At 48.7% G+C, this 26,417-nt stretch overlaps 1 protein-coding gene and 3 long non-coding RNA genes across 4 annotated transcripts in view; 2 read left to right on the forward strand and 2 right to left on the reverse strand.

Moving 5' to 3' along the window:
- The window catches only part of tapt1b (transmembrane anterior posterior transformation 1b), a 61,225-nt gene continuing 34,808 nt past the window's right edge, over positions 1 to 26,417 (reverse strand). The window contains exons 10-14 of the mRNA XM_052510805.1: positions 10,749 to 10,808; positions 10,567 to 10,635; positions 9,718 to 9,794; positions 5,313 to 5,476; positions 1 to 360 (exon numbers count right to left, since the gene is read on the reverse strand). Of these exons, the coding sequence (XP_052366765.1) occupies positions 92 to 360; positions 5,313 to 5,476; positions 9,718 to 9,794; positions 10,567 to 10,635; positions 10,749 to 10,808 (639 nt within the window). The 3' untranslated portion in view covers positions 1 to 91. The remainder of the gene's footprint in view (positions 361 to 5,312; positions 5,477 to 9,717; positions 9,795 to 10,566; positions 10,636 to 10,748; positions 10,809 to 26,417) is intronic.
- LOC127925718 (uncharacterized) lies at positions 2,700 to 4,916 on the reverse strand. Its single transcript, XR_008121993.1, has 4 exons — positions 4,885 to 4,916; positions 4,590 to 4,657; positions 3,635 to 3,820; positions 2,700 to 2,824 (listed from the first exon to the last, which is right to left on the reverse strand). It is a non-coding gene; the product is annotated as an uncharacterized LOC127925718 (long non-coding RNA).
- LOC127925715 (uncharacterized) lies at positions 8,084 to 9,635 on the forward strand. The gene is made up of 3 exons (XR_008121990.1): positions 8,084 to 8,425; positions 8,507 to 8,662; positions 9,489 to 9,635. It is a non-coding gene; the product is annotated as an uncharacterized LOC127925715 (long non-coding RNA).
- Positions 8,687 to 9,212, forward strand: LOC127925717 (uncharacterized). Its single transcript, XR_008121992.1, has 3 exons — positions 8,687 to 8,905; positions 8,960 to 9,013; positions 9,067 to 9,212. It is a non-coding gene; the product is annotated as an uncharacterized LOC127925717 (long non-coding RNA).

Consider the following 26,417-nt stretch of genomic DNA (forward strand, 5'->3'; position numbering starts at 1 on the left):
AGTCAATTGTGTGTGTGTGTGTGTGTGTGTGTGTGTGTGTGTGTGTGTGTGTGTGTGTGTGTGTGTGTGTGTGTGTGTGTGTGTGTGTGTGTCAGTCGATGCGGTTTCCACAGATAGTGAAGCGGTCGATCTCCAATAGGTCTTTCTTGGGGGCGGGGTTTCTATGTTTAAGCCCCTCTCCTTCCTCTCCCGTTGCCGCGGAGATGTCCTTGTCGCCGTCCTCGCCGTCGGGCGTGGTCAGGAAGTGATCGTCTGATTGGCTGGTTGGCAGAGTGGAGGCGGGACTCTCTTGCTGGTGGTTGGTTGGCTGACAAGTGACTGACGCTGAAGACACGACCCCCTCTTCTATGATTGGCTCACCTTGTGGGGTGGGGTTAGCAACCGTTGGCATGGAGATTCTATTTTTCTTTATTTAAACGGTTCTGAACAACAATGATATTTATGTCAGGAAGAGAGACGAGAACAATCAGCAGGGAGGAGGATGGGGGAGGAGGGAGGGGTGGTGTGTGTGTTACCTGGAGGGGTGGTGTGTGTGTTACCTGGAGGGGTGGTGTGTGTTACCTGGAGGGGTGGTGTGTGTTACCTGGAGGGGTGGTGTGTGTGTTACCTGGAGGGGTGGTGTGTGTGTTACCTGGGGGGTGGTGTGTGTTACCTGGAGGGGTGGTGTGTGTGTTACCTGGAGGGGTGGTGTGTGTTACCTGGGGGGTGGTGTGTGTGTTACCTGGAGGGGTGGTGTGTGTTACCTGGAGGGGTGGTGTGTGTTACCTGGAGGGAGTGGTGTGTGTGTTACCTGGAGGGGTGGTGTGTGTTACCTGGAGGGGTGGTGTGTGTTACCTGGAGGGGTGGGTGTGTGTTACCTGGAGGGGGGTGTGTGTGTTACCTGGGGGGTGGTGTGTGTTACCTGGAGGGGTGGTGTGTGTGTTACCTGGGGGGGTGGTGTGTGTTACCTGGAGGGGTGGTGTGTGTGTTACCTGGAGGGGTGGTGTGTGTGTTACCTGGAGGGGTGGGGTGTGTTACCTGGAGGGGTGGTGTGTTACCTGGAGGGTGGTGTGTTACCTGGGGGTGGGGTGTGTTACCTGGAGGGGTGGTGTGTGTTACCTGGAGGGGTGGTGTGTGTGTTACCTGGAGGGGTGGTGTGTGTTACCTGGAGGGGTGGTGTGTGTTACCTGGAGGGGTGGTGTGTTACCTGGAGGGGTGGTGTGTGTTACCTGGAGGGGTGGTGTGTGTTACCTGGGGTGGGGGGTGGGGGGTGTGTTACCTGGGGGCGGTGTGTTACCTGGAGGGGCGGTGTGTTACCTGGAGGGGTGGTGTGTTACCTGGAGGGGTGGTGTGTGTTACCTGGAGGGGTGGTGTGTGTTACCTGGGGTGGGGGTGGGGGGTGTGTTACCTGGAGGGGCGGTGTGTTACCTGGAGGGGTGGTGTGTGTGTTACCTGGAGGGGTGATGTGTGTGTTACCTGGTTACCTGGAGGGGGTGTGTGTGTTACCTGGAGGGGTGGGTGTGTGTTACCTGGAGGGGTGGGGTTACCTGGAGGGGTGTGTGTGTTACCTGGAGGGGTGGTGTGTGTGTTACCTGGAGGGGTGGTGTGTGTTACCTGGGGGGTGGTGTGTGTGTTACCTGGAGGGGTGGTGTGTGTGTTACCTGGAGGGGTGGTGTGTGTTACCTGGAGGGGTGGTGTGTGTTACCTGGAGGGGTGGTGTGTGTTACCTGGGGGGGTGGTGTGTGTGTTACCTGGAGGGGTGGTGTGTGTTACCTGGAGGGGTGGTGTGTGTTACCTGGAGGGGTGGTGTGTGTGTTACCTGGAGGGGTGGTGTGTGTTACCTGGAGGGGTGGTGTGTGTTACCTGGAGGGGTGGTGTGTGTTACCTGGAGGGGTGGTGTGTGTTACCTGGAGGGGTGGTGTGTGTTACCTGGGGGGGTGTGTGTGTGTTACCTGGAGGGGTGGTGTGTGTTACCTGGAGGGGTGGGTGTGTGTTACCTGGAGGGGTGGTGTGTGTTACCTGGAGGGGTGGTGTGTGTTACCTGGAGGGGTGGTGTGTGTTACCTGGGGGGGGTGGTGTGTTACCTGGAGGGGTGATGTGTGTTACCTGGAGGGGTGGTGTGTGTTACCTGGAGGGGTGGTGTGTGTTACCTGGAGGGGTGGTGTGTGTTACCTGGAGGGGTGGTGTGTGTGTTACCTGGAGGGGTGGTGTGTGTTACCTGGAGGGGTGGTGTGTGTTACCTGGAGGGGTGGTGTGTGTTACCTGGAGGGGTGGTGTGTGTTACCTGGGGGGTGGTGTGTGTTACCTGGAGGGGTGGTGTGTGTTACCTGGAGGGGTGGTGTGTGTGTTACCTGGAGGGGTGGGTGTGTGTTACCTGGAGGGGTGGTGTGTGTTACCTGGAGGGGTGGTGTGTGTTACCTGGAGGGGTGGTGTGTGTTACCTGGGGGGGTGGTGTGTGTTACCTGGAGGGTGGTGTGTGTTACCTGGAGGGGTGGTGTGTGTTACCTGGGGGGTGGTGTGTGTTACCTGGAGGGGTGGTGTGTGTGTTACCTGGGGGTGGTGTGTGTGTTACCTGGAGGGGTGGTGTGTGTTACCTGGAGGGGGTGTGTGTGTTACCTGGAGGGGTGGTGTGTGTTACCTGGGGGGTGGTGTGTGTGTTACCTGGAGGGGTGGTGTGTGTTACCTGGGGGGTGGTGTGTGTTACCTGGTTACCTGGGGGGGTGTGTGTTACCTGGAGGGGTGGTGTGTGTGTTACCTGGAGGGGTGGTGTGTGTTACCTGGAGGGGTGGTGTGTGTGTTACCTGGAGGGGTGGTGTGTGTTACCTGGAGGGGTGGTGTGTGTTACCTGGAGGGTGGTGTGTGTGTTACCTGGGGGTGGTGTGTGTTACCTGGAGGGGTGGTGTGTGTTTACCTGGAGGGGGTGGTGTGTTACCTGTGTGTGTTACCTGGGGGGTGGTGTGTGTGTTACCTGGAGGGGTGGTGTGTGTTACCTGGAGGGTGGTGTGTGTTACCTGGAGGGGTGGTGTGTGTGTTACCTGGAGGGGTGGTGTGTGTGTTACCTGGAGGGGTGGTGTGTGTGTTACCTGGGGGGTGGTGTGTGTGTTACCTGGAGGGGTGGTGTGTGTGTTACCTGGGGGGTGGTGTGTGTGTTACCTGGAGGGGTGGTGTGTGTGTTACCTGGGGGGGTGGTGTGTGTGTTACCTGGTGGGGTGGTGTGTGTGTTACCTGGGGGGTGGTGTGTGTGTTACCTGGGGGGGTGGTGTGTTACCTGGAGGGGTGGTGTGTGTGTTACCTGGAGGGGTGGTGTGTGTGTTACCTGGGGGGGTGGTGTGTTACCTGGAGGGGTGTGTGTGTGTTACCTGGAGGGGTGGTGTGTGTGTTACCTGGGGGGGTGGTGTGTGTGTTACCTGGAGGGGTGGTGTGTGTGTTACCTGGGGGGTGGTGTGTGTGTTACCTGGGGGGTGGGTGTGTGTTACCTGGGGGTGGTGTGTGTGTTACCTGGAGGGGTGGGTGTGTTACCTGGAGGGGTGGTGTGTGTTACCTGGAGGGGTGGTGTGTGTTACCTGGAGGGGTGGTGTGTGTGTTACCTGGGGGGGTGGTGTGTGTGTTACCTGGAGGGGTGGGTGTGTGTTACCTGGAGGGTGGTGTGTGTTACCTGGAGGGGTGGTGTGTTACCTGGAGGGGTGGTGTGTGTGTTACCTGGAGGGGTGGTGTGTGTGTTACCTGCGGGGGTGGTGTGTGTGTTACCTGGGGGGGTGGTGTGTGTGTTACCTGGGGGGGTGGTGTGTGTTACCTGGAGGGGTGGTGTGTGTGTTACCTGGAGGGGTGGTGTGTGTGTTACCTGGAGGGGTGGTGTGTGTTACCTGGGGGGGGGGTGTGTGTTACCTGGGGGGTGATGTGTGTGTTACCTGGAGGGGTGTGTGTGTGTTACCTGGGGGGTGGTGTGTGTGTTACCTGGAGGGGTGGTGTGTGTGTTACCTGGGGGGGTGGTGTGTGTGTTACCTGGGGGTGGTGTGTTACCTGGAGGGGTGGTGTGTGTGTTACCTGGGGGGTGGTGTGTGTGTTACCTGGGGGGGTGGTGTGTGTGTTACCTGGGGGGTGGTGTGTGTGTTACCTGGGGGGTGGTGTGTTACCTGGAGGGGCGGTGTGTGTGTTACCTGGGGTGGTGTGTGTGTTACCTGGAGGGGTGGTGTGTGTTACCTGGGGGGTGGTGTGTGTGTGTTACCTGGAGGGGTGGTGTGTGTGTTACCCTGGGGGGTGGTGTGTGTGTTACCTGGAGGGGTGGTGTGTTACCTGGAGGGTGGTGTGTGTGTTACCTGGAGGGGTGGTGTGTGTGTTACCAGTGGGGGTGGTGTGTGTGTTACCTGGAGGGTGGGTGTGTGTTACCTGGGGGGTGTGTGTGTTACCTGGGGGGTGGTGTGTGTGTTACCTGGGGGGGTGGTGTGTGTGTTACCTGGAGGGGTGGTGTGTGTTACCTGGAGGGGTGGGTGTGTGTTACCTGGAGGGGTGGTGTGTGTTACCTGGAGGGGTGGTGTGTGTGTTACCTGGGGGTGGTGTGTGTTACCTGGAGGGGTGGTGTGTGTGTTACCTGGAGGGGTGGTGTGTGTTACCTGGAGGGGTGGTGTGTTACCTGGAGGGGTGGTGTGTGTGTTACCTGGAGGGGTGGTGTGTGTGTTACCTGGGGGGTGGTGTGTGTGTTACCTGGGGGGTGGTGTGTGTGTTACCTGGGGGGTGGTGTGTGTTACCTGGAGGGTGGTGTGTGTGTTACCTGGAGGGGTGGTGTGTGTTACCTGGAGGGTGGTGTGTGTTACCTGGGGGGTGGTGTGTGTGTTACCTGGGGGGGTGATGTGTGTGTTACCTGGAGGGGTGGTGTGTGTGTTACCTGGGGGGTGGTGTGTGTGTTACCTGGAGGGGTGGTGTGTGTGTTACCTGGGGGTGGTGTGTGTGTTACCTGGGGGGTGGTGTGTTACCTGGAGGGTGGTGTGTGTGTTACCTGGGGGGGGTGGTGTGTGTTACCTGGGGGTGGTGTGTGTGTTACCTGGGGGGGGTGTGTGTGTTACCTGGGGGGGTGGTGTGTTACCTGGAGGGGTGGTGTGTGTGTTACCTGGGGGGGTGGTGTGTGTGTTACCTGGGGGGGTGGTGTGTGTGTTACCTGGAGGGGTGGTGTGTGTTACCTGGGGGGTGGTGTGTGTGTGTTACCTGGAGGGGTGGTGTGTGTGTTACCTGGGGGGTGGTGTGTGTGTTACCTGGAGGGGTGGTGTGTTACCTGGAGGGGTGGTGTGTGTGTTACCTGGGGGGTGGTGTGTGTGTTACCTGGAGGGGTGGTGTGTTACCTGGAGGGGTGGTGTGTGTGGGTCTGTGTGCTCTAGAGTTGGAGCGGCTGGAGGCAGCAGAGGGGGGAGACTGGAACAGCTTCTCCTCCATATTGGCTTCTTTGACGAACACACAGGAAGTCCCCAGCAACACAATACTGTTCAGTACCTTCAGAGAGATCATCCTACACACACACACACACACACACACACACACACACACACACACACACACACACACACACACACACACACACACACACAGAGTTAAAGACCCCATCAGACCAGAGCTGGACAACAGACCCCATCAGACCAGAGCTGGACAACAGACCCCATCAGACCAGAGCTGGACAACAGACCCCATCATACCAGAACTGGACAACAGACCCCATCAGACCAGAGCTGGACAACAGACCCCATCAGACCAGAGCTGGACAACAGACCCCATCATACCAGAGCTGGACAACAGACCCCATCATACCAGAACTGGACAACAGACCCCATCAGACCAGAGCTGGACAACAGACCCCATCAGACCAGAGCTGGACAACAGACCCCATCATACCAGAGCTGGACAACAGACCCCATCAGACCAGAACTGGACAACAGACCCCATCAGACCAGAGCTGGACAACAGACCCCATCAGACCAGAACTGGACAACAGACCCCATCAGACCAGAGCTGGACAACAGACCCCATCATACCAGAGCTGTACAACAGACCCCATCAGACCAGAGCTGTACAACAGACCCCATCAGACCAGAGCTGGACAACAGACCCCATCAGACCAGAACTGGACAACAGACCCCATCAGACCAGAGCTGGACAACAGACCCCATCATACCAGAGCTGTACAACAGACCCCATCAGACCAGAGCTGGACAACAGACCCCATCAAACCAGAGCTGGACAACAGACCCCATCAGACCAGAGCTGGACAACAGACCCCATCATACCAGAGCTGGACAACAGACCCCATCATACCAGAGCTGGACAACAGACCCCATCATACCAGAGCTGGACAACAGACCCCATCAGACCAGAGCTGGACAACAGACCAGAGCTGGACAACAGACCCCATCAGACCAGAGCTGGACAACAGACCCCATCAGACCAGAGCTGGACAACAGACCCCATCATACCAGAGCTGGACAACAGACCCCATCAGACCAGAGCTGGACAACAGACCCCATCAGACCAGAGCTGGACAACAGACCCCATCAGACCAGAGCTGGACAACAGACCCCATCATACCAGAGCTGGACAACAGACCCCATCAGACCAGAGCTGGACAACAGACCCCATCATACCAGAGCTGGACAACAGACCCCATCAGACCAGAGCTGGACAACAGACCCCATCATACCAGAGCTGGACAACAGACCCCATCAGACCAGAGCTGGACAACAGACCCCATCAGACCAGAGCTGGACAACAGACCCCATCAGACCAGAGCTGGACAACAGACCCCATCATACCAGAGCTGGACAACAGACCCCATCATACCAGAGCTGGACAACAGACCCCATCAGACCAGAGCTGGACAACAGACCAGAGCTGTACAACAGACCCCATCAGACCAGAGCTGGACAACAGACCCCATCATACCAGAGCTGGACAACAGACCCCATCATACCAGAGCTGGACAACAGACCCCATCAGACCAGAGCTGGACAACAGACCCCATCAGACCAGAGCTGGACAACAGACCCCATCAGACCAGAGCTGGACAACAGACCCCATCATACCAGAACTGGACAACAGACCCCATCAGACCAGAGCTGGACAACAGACCCCATCATACCAGAGCTGGACAACAGACCCCATCAGACCAGAGCTGGACAACAGACCCCATCAGACCAGAGATGGACAACAGACCCCATCAGACCAGAGCTGGACAACAGACCCCATCATACCAGAGCTGGACAACAGACTCCATCAGACCAGAGCTGGACAACAGACCAGAGCTGGACAACAGACCCCATCAGACCAGAGCTGGACAACAGACCCCATCAGACCAGAGCTGGACAACAGACCCCATCAGACCAGAGCTGGACAACAGACCCCATCAGACCAGAGCTGGACAACAGACCCCATCAGACCAGAGCTGGACAACAGACCCCATCATACCAGAGCTGGACAACAGACCCCATCAGACCAGAGCTGGACAACAGACCCCATCAGACCAGAGCTGGACAACAGACCCCATCATACCAGAGCTGGACAACAGACCCCATCAGACCAGAGCTGGACAACAGACCCCATCAGACCAGAGCTGGACAACAGACCCCATCATACCAGAGCTGGACAACAGACTCCATCAGACCAGAGCTGGACAACAGACCAGAGCTGGACAACAGACCCCATCAGACCAGAGCTGGACAACAGACCCCATCAGACCAGAGCTGGACAACAGACCCCATCATACCAGAGCTGGACAACAGACCCCATCAGACCAGAGCTGGACAACAGACCCCATCAGACCAGAGCTGGACAACAGACCCCATCATACCAGAACTGGACAACAGACCCCATCAGACCAGAGCTGGACAACAGACCCCATCATACCAGAGCTGGACAACAGACCCCATCAGACCAGAGCTGGACAACAGACCCCATCAGACCAGAGCTGGACAACAGACCCCATCAGACCAGAGCTGGACAACAGACCCCATCAGACCAGAGCTGGACAACAGACCCCATCAGACCAGAGCTGGACAACAGACCCCATCAGACCAGAGCTGGACAACAGACCCCATCATACCAGAGCTGGACAAAAGACCCCATCATACCAGAGCTGGACAAAATACACACCACCAGAAATTGACCCATTTTGCTCGACAACGATAAATACAAGATTTCATTTTTTATTTAATTTTCACCTCAAATGGCGTCCTCATCTTAGTAACATACTGTCCTCATCTTAGTGACATACTGCAGATAGAGAGAGGTTTAATTTCCTCAGTAGAGTTGAGAAATACCTCTCTTCCTTCACGAGGCCCACCTGATATTGGACAGAAGTGGTCGTTTAGGACCCTGGGGCCACTAGGGGGCCTTTTAAAATGGCGTTTTACCCCCAGGTAGAAGAGAATACGTCTTACCCCCAGGTAGAAGAGAAGACATCTTACCCCAGGTAGAAGAGAAGGTGTCTTAACTCCAGGTAGAAGAGAAGACGTCTTACCCCCAGGTAGAATAGAAGACGTCTTACCCCCAGGTAGAAGAGAAGACATCTTACCCCAGGTAGAAGAGAAGACATCTTACCCCAGGTAGAAGAGAAGACATCTTACCCCAGGTAGAAGAGAAGACATCTTACCCCAGGTAGAAGAGAAGACATCTTACCCCAGGTAGAAGAGAAGACATCTTACCCCAGGTAGAAGAGAAGACATCTTACCCCCAGGTAGAATAGAAGACGTCTTACCCCCATGTAGAAGAGAAGGTGTCTTACCCCCAGGTAGAAGAGAAGGTGTCTTACCCCCAGGTAGAATAGAAGACGTCTTACCCCCAGGTAGAAGAGAAGGTCTCTTACCCCCAGGTAGAAGAGAAGACGTCTTACCCCCAGGTAGAAGAGAAGACATCTTACCCCCAGGTAGAATAGAAGGTGTCTTACCCCCAGGTAGAAGAGAAGACATCTTACCCCCAGGTAGAATAGAAGACGTCTTACCCCCAGGTAGAAGAGAAGGTGTCTTACCCCCAGGTAGAAGAGAAGACGTCTTACCCCCAGGTAGAAGAGAAGGTGTCTTACCCCCAGGTAGAAGAGAAGGTGTCTTACCCCAGGTAGAAGAGAAGGTGTCTTACCCCCAGGTAGAAGAGAAGACGTCTTACCCCCAGGTAGAAGAGAAGGTGTCTTACCCCCAGGTAGAAGAGAAGGCGTCTTACCCCCAGGTAGAAGAGAAGACATCTTACCCCCAGGTAGAAGAGAAGGTGTCTTACCCCAGGTAGAAGAGAAGGTCTCTTACCCCAGGTAGAAGAGAAGTCGTCTTACCCCCAGAAGTAGAAGAGAAGGTGTCTTACCCCAGGTAGAAGAGAAGGACCCCCGTCTTACCCCAGGTAGAGGTAGAAGAGAAGGTGTCTTACCCCCAGGTAGAAGAGAAGGTGTCTTACCCGCAGGTAGAAGAGAAGACGCCTTACGTCAGGTACCCCAGGTAGAAGAGAAGACATCTTACCCCCAGGTAGAAGAGAAGACATCTTACCCCCAGGTAGAAGAGAAGACATCTTACCCCAGGTAGAAGAGAAGACATCTTACCCCAGGTAGAAGAGAAGACATCTTACCCCAGGTAGAAGAGAAGACATCTTACCCCAGGTAGAAGAGAAGACATCTTACCCCAGGTAGAAGAGAAGACATCTTACCCCAGGTAGAAGAGAAGACATCTTACCCCAGGTAGAAGAGAAGACATCTTACCCCAGGTAGAAGAGAAGACATCTTACCCCAGGTAGAAGAGAAGAACACACATGAAGGAGAGAGATCCCTGGATCTTCACTGAGCTGGTCACCACCCTGATCAACTGAAACAGACACACACACACCAATATCCCTGTCAATAATAACCCTGTCTCCTCCCCCCAGACTGAGCTGGTCACCACCCTGATCAACTGAAACAGACACACACACACCAATATCCCTGTCAATAATAACCCTGTCTCCTCCCCCCAGACCTGGGTTCAATATCAATACCAGCCTAATCAATAATAACCCTGTCTCCTCCCCCCAGACCTGGGTTCAATATCAATACCAGCCAAATCAATAATAACCCTGTCTCCTCCCTGCAGACCCACCCTTAATGAGCTGTAATACTAGTTGAACCCAGGCCTGCAGACCCAGCCTTAAAGAGCTGTAATACTAGTTGAACCCAGGCCTGCAGACCCAGCCTTAAAGAGCTGTAATACTAGTTGAACCCAGGCCTGCAGACCCAGCCTTAAAGAGATCTAGTACTAGTTGAACCCAGGCCTGTAGACCCAGCCTTAAAGAGCTCTAATACTAGTTGAACCCAGGCCTGCAGACCCAGCCTTAAAGAGCTGTAATACTAGTTGAACCCAGGCCTGCAGACCCACCCTTAAAGAGCTGTAATACTAGTTGAACCCAGGCAGACCCAGCCTTAAAGAGCTGTAATACTAGTTGAACCCAGGCCTGCAGACCCAGCCTTAAAGAGCTGTAATACTAGTTGAACCCAGGCAGACCCAGCCTTAAAGAGCTGTAATACTAGTTGAACCCAGGCAGACCCAGCCTTAAAGAGCTGTAATACTAGTTGAACCCAGGCAGACCCAGCCAATCTCTTACCAGCAGAGCTAAAGGCAGTGGAATGAAGCCCATTCTCCTGGAGACTGAGTCACTGTAGTCTGTATAGGCCTGGTAAACAAACACACACCATATGAATAATGACCAACTCATCAGTAAATCAATACAATATATTCAATTATCAATAATCATCGTCATCATCAATATTCATGTTTAAATCTTACGTTTTTCTGTCTGCTGCTGACGAGGTCAAACGCCAGGCTGGCGCGGTACTCCCCGTAGACCTGATGACATAGATGAGGTAAACAGATGAGCTCTAATATATCGGCACCCTGGATGTGGTAAACAGATGAGCTCTAATATATCGGCACCCTGGATGAGGTAAACAGATGAGCTCTGATATATCGGCACCCTGGATGACATAGATGAGGTAAACAGATGAGCTCTAATATATCGGCACCCTGGATGAGGTAAACAGATGAGCTCTGATATATCGGCACCCTGGATGACATAGATGAGGTAAACAGATGAGCTCTAATATATCGGCACCCTGGATGAGGTAAACAGATGAGCTCTAATATATCGGCACCCTGGATGAGGTAAACAGATGAGCTCTAATATATCGGCACCCTGGATGTGGTAAACAGATGAGCTCTAATATATCGGCACCCTGGATGTGGTAAACAGATGAGCTCTAATATATCGGCACCCTGGATGACATAGATGTGGTAAACAGATGAGCTCTAATATATCGGCACCCTGGATGACATAGATGAGGTAAACAGATGAGCTCTAATATATCGGCACCCTGGATGAGGTAAACAGATGAGCTCTAATATATCGGCACCCTGGATGAGGTAAACAGATGAGCTCTAATATATCGGCACCCTGGATGACATAGATGAGGTAAACAGATGAGCTCTAATATATCGGCACCCTGGATGAGGTAAACAGATGAGCTCTAATATATCGTCACCCTGGATGTGGTAAACAGATGAGCTCTAATATATCGGCACCCTGGATGAGGTAAACAGATGAGCTCTAATATATCGGCACCCTGGATGAGGTAAACAGATGAGCTCTAATATATCGGCACCCTGGATGACATAGATGTGGTAAACAGATGAGCTCTAATATATCGGCACCCTGGATGACATAGATGTGGTAAACAGATGAGCTCTAATATATCGGCACCCTGGATGACATAGATGAGGTAAACAGATGAGCTCTAATATATCGGCACCCTGGATGAGGTAAACAGATGAGCTCTAATATATCGGCACCCTGGATGAGGTAAACAGATGAGCTCTAATATATCGGCACCCTGGATGACATAGATGAGGTAAACAGATGAGCTCTAATATATCGGCACCCTGGATGAGGTAAACAGATTAACTCTAATATATCGGCACCCTGGATGTGGTAAACAGATGAGCTCTAATATATCGGCACCCTGGATGTGGTAAACAGATGAGCTCTAATATATCGGCACCCTGGATGAGGTAAACAGATGAGCTCTAATATATCGGCACCCTGGATGTGGTAAACAGATGAGCTCTAATATATCGGCACCCTGGATGAGGTAAACAGATGAGCTCTAATATATCGGCACCCTGGATGAGGTAAACAGATGAGCTCTAATATATCGGCACCCTGGATGACATAGATGAGGTAAACAGATGAGCTCTAATATATCGGCACCCTGGATGTGGTAAACAGATGAGCTCTAATATATCGGCACCCTGGATGACATAGATGAGGTAAACAGATGAGCTCTAATATATCGGCACCCTGGATGAGGTAAACAGATGAGCTCTAATATATCGGCACCCTGGATGACATAGATGAGGTAAACAGATGAGCTCTAATATATTGGCACCCTTGATGTGGTAAACAGATGAGCTCTAATATATTGGCACCCTTGATGTGGTAAACAGATGAGCTCTAATATATCGGCACCCTGGATGACATAGATGAGGTAAACAGATGAGCTCTAATATATTGGCACCCTTGATGTGGTAAACAGATGAGCTCTAATATATTGGCACCCTGGATGAGGTAAACAGATGAGCTCTAATATATCGGCACCCTGGATGTGGTAAACAGATGAGCTCTAATATATCGGCACCCTGGATGAGGTAAACAGATGAGCTCTAATATATCGGCACCCTGGATGTGGTAAACAGATGAGCTCTAATATATCGGCACCCTTGATGTGGTAAACAGATGAGCTCTAATATATCGGCACCCTGGATGACATAGATGTGGTAAACAGATGAGCTCTAATATATCGGCACCCTGGATGAGGTAAACAGATGAGCTCTAATATATCGGCACCCTTGATGACATAGATGTGGTAAACAGATGAGCTCTAATATATCGGCACCCTGGATGTGGTAAACAGATGAGCTCTAATATATCGGCACCCTGGATGAGGTAAACAGATGAGCTCTAATATATCGGCACCCTGGATGAGGTAAACAGATTAACTCTAATATATCGGCACCCTGGATGTGGTAAACAGATGAGCTCTAATATATCGGCACCCTGGATGTGGTAAACAGATGAGCTCTAATATATCGGCACCCTGGATGAGGTAAACAGATGAGCTCTAATATATCGGCACCCTTGATGAGGTAAACAGATGAGCTCTAATATATCGGCACCCTGGATGACATAGATGTGGTAAACAGATGAGCTCTAATATATCGGCACCCTGGATGACATAGATGTGGTAAACAGATGAGCTCTAATATATCGGCACCCTGGATGACATAGATGAGGTAAACAGATGAGCTCTAATATATTGGCACCCTTGATGTGGTAAACAGATGAGCTCTAATATATCGGCACCCTGGATGTGGTAAACAGATGAGCTCTAATATATCGGCACCCTGGATGTGGTAAACAGATGAGCTCTAATATATCGGCACCCTTGATGTGGTAAACAGATGAGCTCTGATATATCGGCACCCTGGATGACATAGATGTGGTAAACAGATGAGCTCTAATATATCGGCACCCTGGATGAGGTAAACAGATGAGCTCTAATATATCGGCACCCTGGATGAGGTAAACAGATGAGCTCTAATATATCGGCACCCTTGATGACATAGATGTGGTAAACAGATGAGCTCTAATATATCGGCACCCTGGATGAGGTAAACAGATGAGCTCTAATATATCGGCACCCTGGATGTGGTAAACAGATGAGCTCTAATATATCGGCACCCTGGATGTGGTAAACAGATGAGCTCTAATATATCGGCACCCTGGATGTGGTAAACAGATGAGCTCTAATATATCGGCACCCTGGATGTGGTAAACAGATGAGCTCTAATATATCGGCACCCTGGATGTGGTAAACAGATGGATGGATGAGGTAAACAGATGAGCTCTAATATATCGGCACCCTGGATGAGGTAAACAGATGAGCTCTAATATATCGGCACCCTGGATGACATAGATGTGGTAAACAGATGAGCTCTAATATATCGGCACCCTGGATGACATAGATGAGGTAAACAGATGAGCTCTAATATATCGGCACCCTGGATGAGGTAAACAGATGAGCTCTAATATATCGGCACCCTGGATGACATAGATGAGGTAAACAGATGAGCTCTAATATATCGGCACCCTGGATGACACAGATGAGGTAAACAGATGAGCTCTAATATATCGGCACCCTGGATGAGGTAAACAGATGAGCTCTAATATATCGGCACCCTGGATGAGGTAAACAGATGAGCTCTAATATATCGGCACCCTGGATGACATAGATGAGGTAAACAGATGAGCTCTAATATATCGGCACCCTGGATGACATAGATGAGGTAAACAGATGAGCTCTAATATATCGGCACCCTTGATGTGGTAAACAGATGAGCTCTAATATATCGGCACCCTGGATGTGGTAAACAGATGAGCTCTAATATATCGGCACCCTGGATGTGGTAAACAGATGAGCTCTAATATATCGGCACCCTTGATGTGGTAAACAGATGAGCTCTGATATATCGGCACCCTGGATGACATAGATGAGGTAAACAGATGAACTCTAATATATCGGCACCCTGGATGTGGTAAACAGATGAGCTCTAATATATCGGCACCCTGGATGTGGTAAACAGATGAGCTCTAATATATCTGCACCCTGGATGACATAGATGTGGTAAACAGATGAGCTCTAATATATCGGCACCCTGGATGACATAGATGAGGTAAACAGATGAACTCTAATATATCGGCACCCTGGATGTGGTAAACAGATGAGCTCTAATATATCGGCACCCTGGATGTGGTAAACAGATGAGCTCTAATATATCGGCACCCTGGATGTGGTAAACAGATGAGCTCTAATATATCGGCACCCTGGATGTGGTAAACAGATGAGCTCTAATATATCGGCACCCTGGATGAGGTAAACAGATGAGCTCTAATATATCGGCACCCTGGATGACATAGATGAGGTAAACAGATGAGCTCTAATATATCGGCACCCTTGATGACATAGATGAGGTAAACAGATGAGCTCTAATATATCGGCACCCTGGATGAGGTAAACAGATGAGCTCTAATATATCGGCACCCTGGATGTGGTAAACAGATGAGCTCTAATATATCGGCACCCTGGATGAGGTAAACAGATGAGCTCTAATATATCGGCACCCTGGATGACATAGATGAGGTAAACAGATGAGCTCTAATATATCGGCACCCTGGATGAGGTAAACAGATGAGCTCTAATATATCGGCACCCTGGATGAGGTAAACAGATGAGCTCTAATATATCGGCACCCTGGATGTGGTAAACAGATGAGCTCTAATATATCGGCACCCTGGATGTGGTAAACAGATGAGCTCTAATATATCGGCACCCTGGATGTGGTAAACAGATGAGCTCTAATATATCGGCACCCTGGATGTGGTAAACAGATGAGCTCTAATATATCGGCACCCTGGATGAGGTAAACAGATGAGCTCTAATATATCGGCACCCTTGATGACATAGATGAGGTAAACAGATGAGCTCTAATATATCGGCACCCTGGATGAGGTAAACAGATGAGCTCTAATATATCGGCACCCTGGATGTGGTAAACAGATGAGCTCTAATATATCGGCACCCTGGATGAGGTAAACAGATGAGCTCTAATATATCGGCACCCTGGATGAGGTAAACAGATGAGCTCTAATATATCGGCACCCTGGATGTGGTAAACAGATGAGCTCTAATATAGCACCCTGATGTGGTAAACAGATGAGCTCTAATATATCGGCACCCTGGATGTGGTAAACAGATGAGCTCTAATATATCGGCACCCTGGATGACATAGATGAGGTAAACAGATGAGCTCTAATATATCGGCACCCTGGATGAGGTAAACAGATGAGCTCTAATATATCGGCACCCTTGATGACATAGATGAGGTAAACAGATGAGCTCTAATATATTGGCACCCTTGATGACATAGATGAGGTAAACAGATGAGCTCTAATATATCGGCACCCTGGATGAGGTAAACAGATGAGCTCTAATATATCGGCACCCTGGATGTGGTAAACAGATGAGCTCTAATATATCGGCACCCTGGATGTGGTAAACAGATGAGCTCTAATATATCGACACCCTTGATGAGGTAAACAGATGAACTCTAATATATCGGCACCCTGGATGACATAGATGAGGTAAACAGATGAGCTCTAATATATCGGCACCCTTGATGTGGTAAACAGATGAGCTCTAATATATCGGCACCCTGGATGACATAGATGAGGTAAACAGATGAGCTCTAATATATCGGCACCCTGGATGACATAGATGAGGTAAACAGATGAGCTCTAATATATCGGCACCCTGGATGTGGTAAACAGATGAGCTCTAATATATCGGCACCCTGGATGAGGTAAACAGATGAGCTCTAATATATAAACAGATGAGCTCTAATATATCGGCACCCTGGATGACATAGATGAGGTAAACAGATGAGCTCTAATATATCGGCACATAGATGAGGTAAACAGATGAGCTCTAATATATCGGCACCCTGGATGAGGTAAACAGATGAGCTCTAATATATCGGCACCCTGGATGAGGTAAACAGATGAGCTCTAATATATCGGCACCCTGACATAGATGTGGTAAACAGATGAGCTCTAATATATCGGCACCCTGGATGTGGTAAACAGATGAGCTCTAAATATCGGCACCCTGGATGTGGTAAACAGATGAGCTCTAATATATCGGCACCCTGGATGAGGTAAACAGATGAGTAAACAGATGGTAAACAGATGAGCTCTAATATATCGGCACCCTGGATGACATAGATGAGGTAAACAGATGAGCTCTAATATATCGGCACCCTGGATGTGGTAAACAGATGAGCTCTGATATATCGGCACCCTGGATGAGGTAAACAGATGAGCTCTAATATATCGGCACCCTGGATGAGGTAAACAGATGAGCTCTAATATATCGGCACCCTGGATGACATAGATGAGGTAAACAGATGAGCTCTAATATATCGGCACCCTGGATGTGGTAAACAGATGAGCTCTAATATATCGGCACCCTGGATGAGGTAAACAGATGAGCTCTAATATATCGGCACCCTGGATGAGGTAAACAGATGAGCTCTAATATATCGGCACCCTGGATGAGGTAAACAGATGAGCTCTAATATATCGGCACCCTGGATGACATAGATGAGGTAAACAGATGAGCTCTAATATATCGGCACCCTGGATGTGGTAAACAGATGAGCTCTAATATATCGGCACCCTGGATGAGGTAAACAGATGAGCTCTAATATATCGGCACCCTGGATGAGGTAAACAGATGAGCTCTAATATATCGGCACCCTGGATGTGGTAAACAGATGAGCTCTAATATATCGGCACCCTGGATGACATAGATGTGGTAAACAGATGAGCTCTAATATACCCTGGATGACATAGATGAGGTAAACAGATGACTCTAATATATCGGCACCCTGGATGTGGTAAACAGATGAGCTCTAATATATCGGCACCCTGGATGTGGTAAACAGATGAGCTCTAATATATCGGCACCCTGGATGAGGTAAACAGATGAGCTCTAATATATCGGCACCCTGGATGACATAGATGAGGTAAACAGATGAGCTCTAATATATCGGCACCCTGGATGTGGTAAACAGATGAGCTCTAATATATCGGCACCCTGGATGTGGTAAACAGATGAGCTCTAATATATCGGCACCCTGGATGACATAGATGTGGTAAACAGATGAGCTCTAATATATCGGCACCCTGGATGACATAGATGAGGTAAACAGATGAGCTCTAATATATCGGCACCCTGGATGTGGTAAACAGATGAGCTCTAATATATCGGCACCCTGGATGTGGTAAACAGATGAGCTCTAATATATCGGCACCCTGGATGTGGTAAACAGATGAGCTCTAATATATCGGCACCCTGGATGAGGTAAACAGATGAGCTCTAATATATCGGCACCCTGGATGACATAGATGAGGTAAACAGATGAGCTCTAATATATCGGCACCCTGGATGACATAGATGAGGTAAACAGATGAGCTCTAATATATCGGCACCCTGGATGAGGTAAACAGATGAGCTCTAATATATCGGCACCCTGGATGTGGTAAACAGATGAGCTCTAATATATCGGCACCCTGGATGAGGTAAACAGATGAGCTCTAATATATCGGCACCCTGGATGACATAGATGAGGTAAACAGATGAGCTCTAATATATCGGCACCCTGGATGAGGTAAACAGATGAGCTCTAATATATCGGCACCCTGGATGTGGTAAACAGATGAGCTCTAATATATCGGCACCCTGGATGTGGTAAACAGATGAGCTCTAATATATCGGCACCCTGGATGTGGTAAACAGATGAGCTCTAATATATCGGCACCCTGGATGTGGTAAACAGATGAGCTCTAATATATCGGCACCCTGGATGTGGTAAACAGATGAGCTCATCGGCACCCTGGATGTGGTAAACAGATGAGCTCTAATATATCGGCACCCTGGATGAGGTAAACAGATGAGCTCTAATATATCGGCACCCTGGATGACATAGATGAGGTAAACAGATGAGCTCTAATATATCGGCACCCTTGATGACATAGATGAGGTAAACAGATGAGCTCTAATATATCGGCACCCTGGATGTGGTAAACAGATGAGCTCTAATATATCGGCACCCTGGATGAGGTAAACAGATGAGCTCTAATATATCGGCACCCTGGATGACATAGATGAGGTAAACAGATGAGCTCTAATATATCGGCACCCTGGATGAGGTAAACAGATGAGCTCTAATATATCGGCACCCTGGATGAGGTAAACAGATGAGCTCTAATATATCGGCACCCTGGATGTGGTAAACAGATGAGCTATCGGCACCTAATATATAAACAGATGGCACCCTGGATGAGGTAAACAGATGAGCTCTAATATATCGGCACCCTGGATGACATAGATGAGGTAAACAGATGAGCTCTAATATATCGGCACCCTGGATGAGGTAAACAGATGAGCTCTAATATATCGGCACCCTGGATGACATAGATGAGGTAAACAGATGAGCTCTAATATATCGGCACCCTGGATGAGGTAAACAGATGAGCTCTAATATATCGGCACCCTGGATGTGGTAAACAGATGAGCTCTAATATATCGGCACCCTGATGATGTGGTAAACAGATGAGCTCTAATATATCGGCACCCTGGATGTGGTAAACAGATGAGCTCTAATATATCGGCACCCTGGATGAGGTAAACAGATGAGCTCTAATATATCGGCACCCTGGATGACATAGATGAGGTAAACAGATGAGCTCTAATATATCGGCACCCTGACATAGATGAGGTAAACAGATGAGCTCTAATATATCGGCACCCTGGATGATGAGGTAAACAGATGAGCTCTAATATATCGGCACCCTGGATGAGGTAAACAGATGAGCTCTAATATATCGGCACCCTGGATGAGGTAAACAGATGAGCTCTAATATATCGGCACCCTGTAAACAGATGGATGAGGTAAACAGATGAGCTCTAATATATCGGCACCCTGGATGTGGTAAACAGATGAGCTCTAATATATCGGCACCCTGGATGAGGTAAACAGATGAGCTCTAATATATCGGCACCCTGGATGACATAGATGAGGTAAACAGATGAGCTCTAATATATCGGCACCCTGGATGAGGTAAACAGATGAGCTCTAATATATCGGCACCCTGATGACATAGAGGTAAACAGATGAGCTCTAATATATCGGCACCCTGATGACATAGATGAGGTAAACAGATGAGCTCTAATATATCGGCACCCTGGATGAGGTAAACAGATGAGCTCTAATATATCGGCACCCTGGATGTGGTAAACAGATGAGCTCTAATATATCGGCACCCTGGATGTGGTAAACAGATGAGCTCTAATATATCGGCACCCTGGATGAGGTAAACAGATGAGCTCTAATATATCGGCACCCTGGATGAGGTAAACAGATGAGCTCTAATATATCGGCACCCTGGATGAGGTAAACAGATGAGCTCTAATATATCGGCACCCTGGATGACATAGATGTGGTAAACAGATGAGCTCTAATATATCGGCACCCTGGATGACATAGATGAGGTAAACAGATGAGCTCTAATATATCGGCACCCTGGATGTGGTAAACAGATGAGCTCTAATATAGACCCTGATGAGGTAAACAGATGAGCTCTAATATATCGGCACCCTGATGACATAGATGAGGTAAACAGATGAGCTCTAATATATCGGCACCCTGGATGTGGTAAACAGATGAGCTCTAATATATCGGCACCCTGGATGAGGTAAACAGATGAGCTCTAATATATCGGCACCCTGGATGATGGTAAACAGATGAGCTCTAATATATCGGCACCCTGGATGTGGTAAACAGATGAGCTCTAATATATCGGCACCCTGGATGTGGTAAACAGATGAGCTCTAATATATCGGCACCCTGGATGGTAAACAGATGAGCTCTAATATATCGGCACCCTGGATGAGGTAAACAGATGAGCTCTAATATATCGGCACCCTGATGTGGTAAACAGATGAGCTCTAATATATCGGCACCCTGGATGACATAGATGAGGTAAACAGATGAGCTCTAATATATCGGCACCCTGGATGTGGTAAACAGATGAGCTCTAATATATCGGCACCCTGGATGAGGTAAACAGATGAGCTCTAATATATCGGCACCCTGGATGAGGTAAACAGATGAGCTCTAATATATCGGCACCCTGGATGAGGTAAACAGATGAGCTCTAATATATCGGCACCCTGGATGAGGTAAACAGATGAGCTCTAATATATCGGCACCCTGGATGAGGTAAACAGATGAGCTCTAATATATCGGCACCCTGGATGAGGTAAACAGATGAGCTCTAATATATCGGCACCCTGGATGAGGTAAACAGATGAGCTCTAATATATCGGCACCCTGGATGACATAGATGAGGTAAACAGATGAGCTCTAATATATCGGCACCCTGGATGAGGTAAACAGATGAGCTCTAATATATCGGCACCCTGGATGAGGTAAACAGATGAGCTCTAATATATCGGCACCCTGGATGAGGTAAACAGATGAGCTCTAATATATCGGCACCCTGGATGACATAGATGAGGTAAACAGATGAGCTCTAATATATCGGCACCCTGGATGAGGTAAACAGATGAGCTCTAATATATCGGCACCCTGGATGTGGTAAACAGATGAGCTCTAATATATCGGCACCCTGGATGAGGTAAACAGATGAGCTCTAATATATCGGCACCCTTGATGTGGTAAACAGATGAGCTCTAATATATCGGCACCCTGGATGACATAGATGAGGTAAACAGATGAGCTCTAATATATCGGCACCCTGGATAGATGAGGTAAACAGATGAGCTCTAATATATCGGCACCCTGGATGTGGTAAACAGATGAGCTCTAATATATCGGCACCCTGGATGACATAGATGAGGTAAACAGATGAGCTCTAATATATCGGCACCCTGGATGACATAGATGAGGTAACAGATGAGCTCTATCGGCATGTAAACAGATGAGCTCTAATATATCGGCACCCTGGATGTGGTAAACAGATGAGCTCTAATATATCGGCACCCTGGATGTGGTAAACAGATGAGCTCTAATATATCGGCACCCTGGATGAGGTAAACAGATGAGCTCTAATATATCGGCACCCTGGATGAGGTAAACAGATGAGCTCTAATATATCGGCACCCTGGATGACATAGATGAGGTAAACAGATGAGCTCTAATATATCGGCACCTGGATAGATGAGGTAAACAGATGAGCTCTAATATAGACCCTGAGGTAAACAGATGAGCTCTAATATATCGGCACCCTGGATGTGGTAAACAGATGAGCTCTAATATATCGGCACCCTGGATGTGGTAAACAGATGAGCTCTAATATATCGGCACCCTGGATGAGGTAAACAGATGAGCTCTAATATATCGGCACCCTGGATGACATAGATGAGGTAAACAGATGAGCTCTAATATATCGGCACCCTGGATGAGGTAAACAGATGAGCTCTAATATATCGGCACCTGGATGTGGTAAACAGATGAGCTCTAATATATCGGCACCCTGGATGAGGTAAACAGATGAGCTCTAATATATCGGCACCCTGGATGGATGAGGTAAACAGATGAGCTCTAATATATCGGCACCCTGGATGAGGTAAACAGATGAGCTCTAATATATCGGCACCCTGGATGAGGTAAACAGATGAGCTCTAATATATCGGCACCCTGGATGAGGTAAACAGATGAGCTCTAATATATCGGCACCCTGGATGACATAGAAGGTAAACAGATGAGCTCTAATATATCGGCACCCTGGATGATGAGCTCTAATATATAGATGAGGTAAACAGATGAGCTCTAATATATCGGCACCCTGGATGAGGTAAACAGATGAGCTCTAATATATCGGCACCCTGGATGAGGTAAACAGATGAGCTCTAATATATCGGCACCCTGGATGAGGTAAACAGATGAGCTCTAATATATCGGCACCCTGGATGAGGTAAACAGATGAGCTCTAATATATCGGCAGATGAGGTAAACAGATGAGCTCTAATATATCGGCACCCTGGATGTGGTAAACAGATGAGCTCTAATATATCGGCACCCTGGATAGATGGTAAACAGATGAGCTCTAATATATCTGGATGACCTGGATGAGGTAAACAGATGAGCTCTAATATATCGGCACCCTGGATGTGGTAAACAGATGAGATCGGCACCCTGGGTGAGGTAAACAGATGAGCTCTAATATATCGGCACCCTGGATGAGGTAAACAGATGAGCTCTAATATATCTGATGACATAGATGAGGTAAACAGATGAGCTCTAATATATCGGCACCCTTGATGACATAGATGAGGTAAACAGATGAGCTCTAATATATCGGCACCCTGGATGAGGTAAACAGATGAGCTCTAATATATCGGCACCCTGATGACATAGATGAGGTAAACAGATGAGCTCTAATATATCGGCACCCTGGATGAGGTAAACAGATGAGCTCTAATATATCGGCACCCTGGATGTGGTAAACAGATGAGCTCTAATATATCGGCACCCTGGATGAGGTAAACAGATGAGCTCTAATATATCGGCACCCTGGATGAGGTAAACAGATGAGCTCTAATATATCGGCACCCTGGATGAGGTAAACAGATGAGCTCTAATATATCGGCACCCTGGATGAGGTAAACAGATGAGCTCTAATATATCGGCACCCTGGATGACATAGATGAGGTAAACAGATGAGCTCTAATATATCGGCACCCTGGATGAGGTAAACAGATGAGCTCTAATATATCGGCACCCTGGATGACATAGATGAGGTAAACAGATGAGCTCTAATATATCGGCACCCTGGATGAGGTAAACAGATGAGCTCTAATATAAATGAGGTAAACAGATGAGCTCTAATATATCGGCACCCTGATGATGTGGTAAACAGATGAGCTCTAATATATCGGCACCCTGATGACATAGATGAGGTAAACAGATGAGCTCTAATATATCGGCACCCTGGATGATGGTAAACAGATGAGCTCTAATATATCGGCACCCTGGATGGTAAACAGATGAGCTCTAATATATCGGCACCCTGATGAGGTAAACAGATGAGCTCTAATATATCGGCACCCTGGATGACATAGATGAGGTAAACAGATGAGCTCTAATATATCGGCACCCTGGATGAGGTAAACAGATGAGCTCTAATATATCGGCACCCTGATGATAGATGAGGTAAACAGATGAGCTCTAATATATCGGCACCCTGGATGACATAGATGAGGTAAACAGATGATCGGCACCCTGGATGTGGTAAACAGATGAGCTCTAATATATCGGCACCCTGGATGAGGTAAACAGATGGCACCCTGTAAACAGATGAGCTCTAATATATCGGCACCCTGGATGAGGTAAACAGATGAGCTCTAATATATCGGCACCCTGGATGAGGTAAACAGATGAGCTCTAATATATCGGCACCCTGGATGTGGTAAACAGATGAGCTCTAATATATCGGCACCCTGGATGTGGTAAACAGATGAGCTCTAATATATCGGCACCCTGGATGTGGTAAACAGATGAGCTCTAATATATCGGCACCCTGGATGACATAGATGAGGTAAACAGATGAGCTCTAATATATCGGCACCCTGGATGAGGTAAACAGATGAGCTCTAATATATCGGCACCCTTGATGACATAGATGAGGTAAACAGATGAGCTCTAATATATTGGCACCCTTGATGACATAGATGAGGTAAACAGATGAGCTCTAATATATCGGCACCCTGGATGAGGTAAACAGATGAGCTCTAATATATCGGCACCCTGGATGACATAGATGAGGTAAACAGATGAGCTCTAATATATCGGCACCCTGGATGAGGTAAACAGATGAGCTCTAATATATCGGCACCCTGGATGTGGTAAACAGATGAGCTCTAATATATCGGCACCCTGGATGAGGTAAACAGATGAGCTCTAATATATCGGCACCCTGGATGAGGTAAACAGATGAGCTCTAATATATCGGCACCCTGGATGTGGTAAACAGATGAGCTCTAATATATCGGCACCCTGGATGAGGTAAACAGATGAGCTCTAATATATCGGCACCCTGGATGACATAGATGTGGTAAACAGATGAGCTCTAATATATCGGCACCCTGGATGAGGTAAACAGATGAGCTCTAATATATCGGCACCCTGGATGACATAGATGTGGTAAACAGATGAGCTCTAATATATCGGCACCCTGGATGTGGTAAACAGATGAGCTCTAATATATCGGCACCCTGGATGAGGTAAACAGATGAGCTCTAATATATCGGCACCCTTGATGTGGTAAACAGATGAGCTCTGATATATCGGCACCCTGGATGACATAGATGAGGTAAACAGATGACATAGCATGATGTGGTAAACAGATGAGCTCTAATATATCGGCACCCTGGATGTGGTAAACAGATGAGCTCTAATATATCGGCACCCTGGATGAGGTAAACAGATGAGCTCTAATATATCGGCACCCTGGATGAGGTAAACAGATGAGCTCTAATATATCGGCACCCTGGATGTGGTAAACAGATGAGCTCTAATATATCGGCACCCTGGATGAGGTAAACAGATGAGCTCTAATATATCGGCACCCTGGATGAGGTAAACAGATGAGCTCTAATATATCGGCACCCTGGATGACATAGATGTGGTAAACAGATGAGCTCTAATATATCGGCACCCTGGATGAGGTAAACAGATGAGCTCTAATATATCGGCACCCTGGATGACATAGATGTGGTAAACAGATGAGCTCTAATATATCGGCACCCTGGATGAGGTAAACAGATGAGCTCTAATATATCGGCACCCTGGATGAGGTAAACAGATGAGCTCTGATATATCGGCACCCTGGATGACATAGATGTGGTAAACAGATGAGCTCTAATATATCGGCACCCTGGATGACATAGATGTGGTAAACAGATGAGCTCTAATATATCGGCACCCTGGATGAGGTAAACAGATGAGCTCTAATATATCGGCACCCTGGATGTGGTAAACAGATGAGCTCTAATATATCGGCACCCTGGATGAGGTAAACAGATGAGCTCTAATATATCGGCACCCTGGATGAGGTAAACAGATGAGCTCTAATATATCGGCACCCTTGATGAGGTAAACAGATGAGCTCTAATATATCGGCACCCTGGATGAGGTAAACAGATGAGCTCTAATATATCGGCACCCTGGATGAGGTAAACAGATGAGCTCTAATATATCGGCACCCTGGATGACATAGATGAGGTAAACAGATGAGCTCTAATATATCGGCACCCTGGATGTGGTAAACAGATGAGCTCTAATATATCGGCACCCTGGATGTGGTAAACAGATGAGCTCTAATATATCGGCACCCTGGATGAGGTAAACAGATGAGCTCTAATATATCGGCACCCTGGATGTGGTAAACAGATGAGACTTACGTCTACAGTGATGTCGTTATACTAACCCTAAACCCCACCCCCAGGAGAGGACGGAGGGAGGGAGGGAGGGAGGGAGGGAGGGAGGGAGGGAGACTTACGTCTGCAGTGATGTCGTTATACTAACCCTAAACCCCACCCCCAGGAGAGGACGGAGGGAGGGAGGGAGGGAGGGAGGGAGACTTACGTCTGCAGTGATGTCGTTATACTAACCCTAAACCCCACCCCCAGGAGAGGAGGGAGGGAGGGAGGGAGGGAGGGAGGGAGACTTACGTCTACAGTGATGTCATTATACTAACCC

The sequence above is a fragment of the Oncorhynchus keta genome, unplaced genomic scaffold (assembly GCF_023373465.1).
Source record: "Oncorhynchus keta strain PuntledgeMale-10-30-2019 unplaced genomic scaffold, Oket_V2 Un_contig_6148_pilon_pilon, whole genome shotgun sequence".
Taxonomy (NCBI): Eukaryota; Metazoa; Chordata; class Actinopteri; order Salmoniformes; family Salmonidae; genus Oncorhynchus; species Oncorhynchus keta.